Genomic DNA, 10582 nt, shown 5'->3' with positions numbered 1-10582 from the left:
AAATAACAAGTTTTTTTCTCGCAAATTTGCCACTTTGAGAGAAAAAAACGGAAGTTTGCGAATTTATAAAGTGGTAAATTTGCCACTTTATAAACTCGCAAATTCATGAGTTTTTTTCTCGCAAATTTACCACTTTATAAATTCGCGAACTTACGTTTTTTTCTCTCGCAAATTTGCGAGTTTATAAAGTGGAAAATTTGTGAATTTTTTTCTCAGACTATTGCCCTCACCGTCTAAAAAAAATATAATTGTACGTGGCCCTAATACGCCGTCGTAGTCACAAGCTGTTGTCATATTTCTAAATGAAATGCGATGGCATGCACCAACACATCAGTGGAGTACAGAATTTGTCTGCCGGTGCCTCGATCAAATCAACCAAAATCACATTACACCACCTGAACCGCAAACTCAGACCTGCTTAGCCTGAAATAAATCTAGTCTACTATTGGTCACCATGCACATTTTCAGATACACCGGGCGTGTGTAATAGATTACGCCAGAATGCTTATTGAAGTGTAGCTCACTCTACCAAATTCAAAAATAATATGTTAAACTAGAATTGTCTGCGCATGAAAATGAAGATGTTTCAGTTTTTACACCGAGCACGTGTGCGCCTATCTACCAAAATAGGGCCCATTGCAGGGGGCATGTATTTTAAAAATGACAATTATTCTCCTGTTAAGTGACCATTCACACCTGCAGTAGTATGTCATGTGGATATTCTTAGTGTTGAGTTGACAAACGTTTTCTCGGTCCTTGTACAACCTGTTAACTTTTAAATGAAAAAAGCATATTATGGAACTATTCAATGACAGACCTCAGAGAGATCTCTCTTTTCAGCGGGGCGGCCAAAGACCGGAAGTAGCTACGGAACGCACGAGTTCAACGGCCTATCTGGCCTTCCTCTTTCAACTATCGGTCGTCCTCATCGTTTGTGGGAAATGTAGTCTCATTTGCTATATCATATGTATTTTATTATGTTTAAGCACCTTTCAATCAGATCCTGATGGTGAATTGTTACATGCTTTTATTGTACGACAAAAATTGTTAAATGTTTTAATTCTATTGGAATTTATGAGTCCGGCGACGTGAATCCAGTATTTGTATTGAAACTCTACGTCCCATAATGCTTTGCGTTTGCTGCGCAGGCTTGCTGAGAGCAGGCAGCTGAGCAAGAGAAGCTTGGAAAATGACCGACGGAAGGATAATATTTGGCGATGAAATTTGGCATTACCACCACAAAAGCCACATTTTCCACCCAGACTTTGCTATCTTATCGTTAGATAACGTGTACCCACAGACACTGGGTAACATTTCTTGACATTAAATAGTTCGCGAGTGGTTTCATTAGCGACGAAAAAGGTTCACTTTTAACCGTTATTCCCCCCCATCGACAAGAATGTCGCGAAACAATAATAATCCTCTCATCCAGAAAATAGCAAAGCAAGCTTATATGACCTTTAAAGGCTTAAAATGTTCGGCCAACGGAGATAGTAAAGTCTTTGCAGAAAAACAGGACAAACTCGTCTCCTTAGTGACCCCACTTAGGGCAGCGGATCTCAAGATTGCTCCCCGGAAAAACAAATCGACCTCCGGTACATCTGAGCCGGATTCTCCGCCGGTCACCTACATGCACATCTGCGAGACAGATGTGTTTAGCATGGGGATATTCCTGCTCGGAACCGGAGCCTCCATACCTCTTCACGACCATCCGGGCATGAACGGGATGCTGAAGGTCTTCAATGCTTTTATCTACACTTTATCTTTTTATTGTTGTTCGTTATGTTTTGTAGTGTTTTCTCATCCTTTAACTAAGACAACACGAGCATATAAACTGAGACAGAGTTTAAGATTCCCCTGGTTTAATGCAATCTATTGAATTTATTTTATATGAAGTGGATATTTTTGTCGTGACGTGACGGGCAACTTCTGCCTTGCGTGGTTTTGCCGTGAATCGCGAGAGAAATACAGTATTTCAGACAAATTCCGCTCCAATAAATGTGTACTAGCCCGTAGCACCCCGAAAGTGCTCAGTCGTCAAACCCCCCCCCCCCCTTTTTTTAAAACTACTTTTTATTTTGTTTTTGTTTACAATAGCCTATATGCTCGAGGGTTATGGTCAGGGCTGGACTGGCCTGGCCATCTGGCGTACTGGGCAAATTCGACATGTTGAATCGGCGTTGGGGGCATTTCATCACTGTGATTGGCTGTTAGCTATAGCGAATCAGCGCACGGGGCAATTAGAGCAAGCAACAACACAGATAAACAGTACTCAACTCAACTTTATGGTTTTTCAGGACACCACACGTGAATATTAAAGTCCCCCATGAAGAGGATATGATCATATTTCAGCATGATTTCGGCAAGAAGATTTGCCAAGTCGTTTAAAAAGTCCTTATTGTATTTTGGAGGTCGGTAAAGGACACAGTACAGCACAGTAACAGTTTGGCCGACTTCAAAGAAGGTGGCTTCAAAGTTGTGATCAATGTGGTTAATAGACATCGTTTACATTTAAATTTGTTTTTTAAGTAGTCGCCATTCCTACACCTCGGCCCGACGTCCTCGGTGCGTCCAAGTAAGCAGAGCCAGGCGGTAGTAATTCAATCATAGCGGTGGACTCACCAGCGACAGTCCAGGTCTCTGTCAGGCAGAGGAAATCCAAGTTGTTGAAAAAAGCAAACTCCCATTCAACTCGCATTTAACAGCGCGATCATTATGGGAGCAGCAGGGGTGCATGGCCTGGTCTTTTAAGAGAGCTCCTTTAGAAGCTGGAGGTCAGCACAGAATCCAAAACGCGGAGGGCAGCACGGCCGAAGCTTTTTGGGTGAACCGACAATCGGTAGCAGCCAGGAGTCGACAGGGTCCAGGATACGCCACAACGGTGCGCATTCATGCGTTCGGGAACAAAAGGGGACGAAGCTTGCTCCAGCGCCCGTTTTCGCTTCACCAGCTGGCCGCAGCGTTTAACCCGGCGCCGCTGTCAACACCGGTATCAGTTGTTTACGTTTTTGTATCCCGTCCCATAAAGAGGTTGCCGGTTGTCTTTAGGAATAATGACTACCGCCACCTATGGTATGGAGGGGAATTACTTCTTTTGCATGAGCTGAAGTTACGTAATAGTCGGTGTCGGTGCGGTGGTATTTACGTCATTTTTTTATGCGACGTGCCGACGTCTGGGCCAACGCCACGGGGGGTAGGCGTCGGTCACATTTGGCCGACGTTGGATTGGTGTATCTAGGGCTTAAGTCAAAATGCCAGGGGCGATTTTTTTGTGCCAGTCCAGCCCTGCAACCAATGCTCTGACGGTTCTGGTTAGGCTGATAAATGCCAATAGCGGCCTATCTTCGATGGCAAAACAAAATGAAAACTTAGTAAACAGTTATAGAAGGCGGAGTGACTCAGTGGTGGCGTGGTTGTTTCCCAACCAAGAGGTTGTGGGTTCAATACTAAGCCGTTTCCCTTGTTGTAACCATGTCTAAGTGTCCTTGAGCAAGACACCGAACCTCAATTTACTGCAGCCGACCACTGGTGTATGAATGTGTGTGTGTGAATGGGTTAATGTGAGGCTTTGTAAAGTGCAGGACCGACGCTTAGTGCAATACTCCGGTCCAATGATTGACCAATCAGAGCCTTTCACGGAAAATAGCGCTAGCAGGAGAGTTTTGCCTGTCATGAAGAAATACCCACTGCCAATTTTATAGCATGTACAATATTTCAGTGATGTAACCCTTTGGTCTTGCTGATGAAGTTGGAAATAAATAACATTAATCGCTAATTACATTCTAATAATGTAATATCTAAGTGCATATTTTGCATACTGAAGATTTTTACCCTTAGGAACAATGATAGCTCCCACACGTATTAGCTATTTCACATGACACTGATTGACAAGGAAGCACCTGACAGATATCTTTTAATGTTCATCTTCAATCTTGATAGATAAGGTACTTGAAGAAAAAAAGCTTCTGAAAAAATATAAATACAAATTTTAGGGATGTTAGAAAAAAATCGATTCGGCAATATATCTGGGGAATATATTCTCGAATCGATTCAATATGTGGCCGAATCGATTTTTAAACATTTTTTTATGGGAATATTCAACAAAACGTCTTACTTAGGGTTAGGATTCACACATTTAGCATGGAAGAATGTTATATTAATGGAACACTAAGCCTTAATATTTTTATTTCGCTGCTGTTCAAACATGAAACTGTCATGTCTGGAAAGATCTGGTTTTGGTTGAGGGTCCCGATTGGTCCTGAGTGGGTTCCTGCCCTTCCGCGGGTTGACCAATGATGAATGATGAATGATCCCACCACTGTCATGTCTGGGAAGATCTGTTACGGTGCTGTCGCGGAGCGGCATGGTGTCTGTCGACGTGTGAGGTGGAGGACCCAAAATGCAGGGAGGCAGGAGAACCACAGCAGGAGTGCGGGCGAGACTGGCGTGCTTTATTTTACAGAACACACTAACCAGGGTACTGGTTAATGCTAACTAAACATGGAACTGAAAAGATACAAAATGACAGCCAGAACTCCGGGGGTGACCGTGACAAGCGGCAATGATCCCACGCCAACTGATCACCACCCGGGAACTAAATACACCCACACAAAATTAGGTAACTAGTCACACCTGGGGCCAGGCACAAGTGGCTGAGGGCACCCGCAGAAGGGCAGGAACCCACTCAGGACCAATCGGGACCCTCAACCAAAACCAGATCTTCCCAGACATAACAGAAACAGACTGCAACCTGTTTGCTAAATGCAGTGGCTCAGATATAAGCCTGAATTTTCAGATAAATAAATACATTTCCATACAAATTTTACAGTGTACAATTTTACTGATTAGTATTTTCCAAATTTGAGTAAAAAATGAATAAAAAAATCACAATAATCAATTTATAGATTCGTATCGGGATTAATCTGTATCTAATCGTGACCTATGAATCGTGATACGAATCGAATCGCTAGGTACTAGGCAATTCACACCTTTAAAAAATTTCAATATGAATGAAATGTGCATTTGTGATTGTCCAATTCAAACATTTTAAACATATTTTCTGTATTAAAAAAGAAAAGAAAAATCTACAAATTACCCAATATATATTTTGTGTTTTTTTGTTTGTCATTTTGAGATTTGTTTCATACATGAGTTAATAATGCATGATTGCTGCTTTCACGTGACCTGCTAATATCATTTCCACTCATGAGTCTATGCTAATTTGTTAATCACTTAAGTCACAGTATTGTGCAACATCTTTACACTATTCTGCTGTAATCTTCAGTTCTCTTGCACTTTGCCTTTTTCCCCCCAGTGCGTAGCAGACCGCTATCAAGCAACTTGAGGTGGTACAAACATGGAGGAAACGTTGAGGGCTTTTTAAAAGCTTTTTAAAATTGATTATCCTATCGATTATTCCATTGAATAATCACCCCCAAACAATAAAATTTTAATTTAAAAAAATATACATTTTTATTTATTATTATTTTTTGTGGATCCACTATTGTTGAACGTGAGTTGAATTGAGAGCATATAACTACTCGTTATTTATTATCTTCTGTGCATGAGCATTATTAAACTGTTAGCAATCGCGATTAGCATTAGCACATTAGAGATGACCATTTTAGGTAAACTAATACTAACTAGCATTTAGTTGACACACATACTGTATATCGCTGACGTCAGGCCAACCTATCTCCAAAATCAGCACTTTTCAGGAGACCCCAAAAATGACACGTTTTTTCAAGTGTTTGTTGAGATTTATAATAATAATAATATTTCATTTAATTTGTTATGCACTTTAAATTTCAAAAGAAATCTCAAAGTGATACAGGGGAAAGTTAAAACAAATTACAATAAATTAAATAGTTAAAAAACAGAAAATCTAGCAAAAAAAAAATATAGATTTGCTGGCAAAACCATGGACAGTCCAGTGTTTGAGATATCTATTGTTGGGGCCTTTCCCCATTGTATCCAGGAATTTCACATTGATTGTTTGCTTTATGTATGTGCCATTTTCAGCTGTGCGACAAAGTGTGACAATAGCGTGCTACACACAAGTCTGAAAAAGTAGCACAGAATCTAAGAAGTGAACAATAAAGACCTCTACTGTATATACCAATCCGACGTCAGCTAAATGTAACCGACGTTTAGGCATGAGCCTGACCATCATCACGGCTGAGCTTGCGAACGTCACATGATCGAACTCAGAAAACAAGTGCGCCGTGATTGGTCGTAGCCTGAGCCTTGAGCAACTGTCATGTTCAGTCGACAGGAAGTAGCAAAATGGCCACCCGGTGGATTTTTTGTTGTTGCTTTAATCATATTCCACAAACATAGAGAGCGTTACAGCGTTTGGGAGTTTTTTTTGTGTTTGTTTTTACATCTTACAGATTTTGCTGTATTCCATCCCATTGTGGGATAGAACGGCGCAGATATTGGGCATTTTGCCAAATATCGGTATCGGCCTTTTTTCAAAATCTGACGGACGAAAAAAAGTAAAGCTAAAACCATTTTTAATCTCAGGAAACTATTTATTTAAATTTTCAGTTAGCTTTATAAGATATGCTGCTGATCCTGGGAACTTTCTGAACCTTTTGTTTTTGTTGGACATTAAAACAAAGAAATGTGAAAGTTTAAGATTTCAGGTATTTTTTACATTGTGGAAAAAAATATTTACTGTAGAAAATTATAGAGAGCTATAGTATTCACTTATTTAAGTTTCCTTTTAACTTTTTAAGACATACTGATAACCTTAGGAGCTGCCTGAATTATTTATTTTTTTTTGACAAGTAATCAATTATCAAATTAATCAACAACTATTTTAATAATCGAGTATTCATTTGAAGCCATTTTTTAATTTGAAATTGTCAAAATGCTCTGATTTCAGCATATCAACAGTAATTGTTCACTGATTTCTGTAGTCCTTCATGAATGAAGACTGATTATCTTCTGTGTTTGATCAAAATGTAAACATCTGTTTTTACTTTGGAAAACAATGACTGAACCGGTAACATAGTAAAACATCAATCCCCCTTTTTTGAAATCACTATACAAATACAAAATAAACACCAATTAGTAGTTAATAAACAGTAATCAGGGAAATGCTTCTGTAATACAGTTTAATGCAAAATTAAAATGAATCTGATTAGTTGATTAATTAATTGAATAATCAATAGATTAATCAATTCAAATCGAATCGATCCCCAGGGCCTCCCGCCTGTGGGACATGCCAGGAACACGTCTCCAGGGAGGCGCCCAGGAGGCATCCGAACCAGATGCCCGAGCCACCTCAACTGGCTCCTCTCAACACGGGGGCGCAGTGGCTCTACTCCGAGTCCCTCCCAGATGACCGAGCTTCTCACCCTATCTCTAAGGGAGAGCCTGTGGAGGAAACTCATTTTGGCCGCTTGTATCTGGGATCAATCATGTTCTTTCAGTCACGACCCACAGCTGGTGACCATAGGTGAGGGTAGGAATGTAGATCGACCGGTAAATCGAGAGCTTCGCCTTTTGACTCAGCTCCTTCTTCACCACAACGGACCGATACAGAGTCGCATCACTGCAGACGCTGCACCGATCCGCCGTGACAGCACTTTTTTTTTTTTTAAATGTCTCTTAAGTGTGTGGGACATATATTTTAAGGCTGAAGTGATATATAAAAAAAAATTATATCACAAATTTTCACCTATCGACAAAAATCTCTCCTGCGATAGATAAATGGACATCACTGTACTTGCACTTATTGACTGCACGGATAAGTGTTAAGAAGGCTGTTTCAAAGTCATTATTTTCTGTTTTTAGGTCCTCTACGGAAAGGTGAGCATCAGTTGCTTTGACAAGCAGGAAAGCTGCCAGACAGCCAGTGCTGCCCCTCCTTGCTTTGAAACTCCGGTGGCCCCATTCCAAAATGCTTCCCTGCGACGATCCTTACTGCGCTCAGTGGATGAGTACTCAGAGAACAGTGGACCATGTCTCCTGACGCCTCTACGGGATAATCTCCACCAGATTGACGCTGTTGACGGACCTGCTGCTTTCCTGGATATCCTGGCGCCGCCGTACGACCCAGATGACGGGCGTGACTGCCACTATTACAAAGTACTAAAAACTGTGGCAGACCCAGATATACCCGTGATGAATAACCAGGAGCTGCAGGAAGATGACAAGGGGAAAGAGAAGGAGAAGTGGCTTTTAGAAATCCCTCAGCCGGAGGACTTCTGGTGTGGGGGAGAACCTTACCCAGGTCCTGTCGTTTCAGTGTGAAACCTCTGACCGGTGGAACTATAGCAGAATTAGAATGTGCTTTGACAAATTTGGAATCCTATTTCTGCTTCAGTCAACAGGGAGTACAAACATTAAGGTCATCATTACCTGGACAGCTTTGCTTAACTCATTCACAGCCATTTTCACTGAAGCAACCCCCTTGGCTCCCGGCTGTTTTACTGGATTTTGACTGATTTTGCCAGGTCCACAGAATATTGTGTTCTATTGCTACACAAACATGGAACATACCAACAGAAAGATTAGAGTCTCTTCTATCATCAGGAAAAATATCTGTTTCCGTTTTGAAGAAATTAGCATTAAAATATAGCTAAGTATCATCATTATTTACAAACCGTTTGAAAACACTGGCAAAAAGTTTGTTGCAACATGGCCCTGGCTGATTTCTTATACTCTTTTTTGGGCTTTAAGCCACCTCTTCATGTCAGACGCTGAATCAGCCTTCTGTATGCTCTAGCATTAAAAATAAACGTATACATATGTTTTCGGAAGTGAAGGACAAAGTATTAAACTTTTTTTTTAATTTTATTTATACGTTTTTGGGTTTAAATTAGTTAAAAGCTACAAAAAAAAACATTTAATGCGGGTTTGTAAACTCTTCACAGGCAAAATTTACTGTAACTTCCGTAAGTAATGATTGTAACTGATTGTAAAAGTGCTTGTACAAAAGGACTGGACAATGCAAGTATGGGGTACCAGGTTGTCTTCTACACATATGAATGTAATCTACAAGTAGAAATTTCTCAGAAATAGCTAATAAGGGATTGCATCTCCATTTTAAAATCCCTTGGACTAACACCACATTGTTTGAATTCCTATCACAGAAGAATAAGCTTTTTTTTTTCTTTTAATCCTTTAGCTTGAATGCTATAAACAAACAATAGAATTGTTAGGGGCCATGCTGAGAAAATGTAATGAGGGGGAAAAAGTTGTGTAAAAAATAAAAAAGATGTACTGTTACATTGCATAATCACAATGTTGTATGCTCATTTCTTCTGCATTATTTTTTTGTTAAGATAATTCTAGATATTGTCAACAGTAAACACAGAAAAATAGCAAATACAATACACATTTCCTGATGTTTTTTTCTTCTGTGTCACTAATGGAGCTAAAAAGAATTTGCATCATAATGTAGATAATTCTAGCACTGCTGCAAACAGACCATCATCACTGTTGCCCGTATTTGTCTTTAGAATTCAACATTGTGAATAACCAGTAAAGGGCATTAAAAGTTAAAAGTTTCAAGCCAGATTTTTGGTTCTGTGAATATCATCAAGGAATAGTCACCCCCACCCCCCACCCCCATCCCCACAGTTTATTCTTGTTTTTTTCACTTAGCTAGTTACACATTTTAGCAAAAAGGTTTCTACCCTCCCTTTAAAGTCATAAAACTCTGCAAAGCTACTCTTTTGAACAGATGAATTTAAATAGAAGACTTTTGGCAAGTCACACATTTGATTATTAGAAAATAAAACAGACAAAGGAAAATCTACTCTGTGTTAATTATAAAAAGAATGATTAGAATAAGAATTGTGTTAATTCTGTCGAGGGTTTTCAAGCAAGAACTGCAATTTAAGGTCAACAAGGACCCAATTGGATTTAGGTCCAGACTTGGACTTGGTCACTGCAAAACCTTAGTTTTGTTTTTTCAGACATTCATCGTTGTACTTGCTTGTATGTTTTGGGTTATTTCTCTGCCGCATAACATGGTGCTTGAGCACAAACTGGTGGTTGTGTGCCTGCAGGGCTTTCTATTAGAAAGCAGAATTCCTTGTTCCGTTAATTGCATCAAGTCGTCCAGCTCCTGACTGAGAAAGAAGCAACCACTCTCTGACTGTTTATGATGTTGTTTTTTAAAAAAAATGAATTATGTGTTATTTTTAAACTATTTTCTGTAGACCATATAATTTTTCCTCAAAATTCTTGAGATTCAAACCTAAAACTTCTCCATTGTGAGGCTGAAGTGCTACCCACTCGATCATCGTGCTGGGTCATTATCAATGAAAATTATAACATTTCTTTCACAAGCTTTTTATACAGCTTCGCACTTTTATTTAAAATATTTCACAATTAATGTTTCACCTACGCTTATACCTGTACTCAACTGTGCCAGTTGGACAATGACTATGTTTATTGTTAGTGAATTTATGTGAAAAAATTAAAATCACTATATTCAAACAATTGTCATTTCAATTATTTTCTATTGATACATGAAAACAAAGTCAGTAGTTATTCTATTGGCCTAGCATATGCTGTAAACACCCCCAAAACAAAACAGTAATTTCCCGGCAGCTGGGGCACC

General features: G+C 39.6%; 1 protein-coding gene across 1 annotated transcript; it reads left to right on the top strand.

Annotated features, from left to right (window-relative positions):
- The first annotated feature begins 1168 nt into the window (after nt 1-1168).
- Nucleotides 1169-9256, top strand: adoa (2-aminoethanethiol (cysteamine) dioxygenase a). The gene is made up of 2 exons (XM_077551277.1): nt 1169-1735; nt 7804-9256. Exons 1-2 carry the CDS (start codon nt 1400-1402, stop codon nt 8260-8262), a joined length of 795 nt encoding a protein of 264 aa, XP_077407403.1. The 5' UTR covers nt 1169-1399; the 3' UTR covers nt 8263-9256.
- The last annotated feature ends 1326 nt before the right edge of the window (nt 9257-10582 follow it).

This window comes from Vanacampus margaritifer, chromosome 18, assembly GCF_051991255.1.
Source record: "Vanacampus margaritifer isolate UIUO_Vmar chromosome 18, RoL_Vmar_1.0, whole genome shotgun sequence".
NCBI classification, from domain to species: Eukaryota; Metazoa; Chordata; class Actinopteri; order Syngnathiformes; family Syngnathidae; genus Vanacampus; species Vanacampus margaritifer.
The sequence above is the reverse complement of the archived record's forward strand: the minus strand, read 5'-3'. Positions and strand labels throughout refer to the sequence as shown.

What these genes read in the sequence shown, in the direction of transcription:
- adoa (XM_077551277.1), top strand. Translation starts at nt 1,400, where the DNA reads ATGTCGCGAAACAATAATAATCCTCTCATCCAGAAAATAGCAAAGCAA. An exon ending in GCATGAACGGGATGCTGAAG is followed by an intron (nt 1,736 to 7,803) that starts GTCTTCAATGCT and finishes TTCTGTTTTTAG; the next exon opens with GTCCTCTACGGAAAGGTGAG.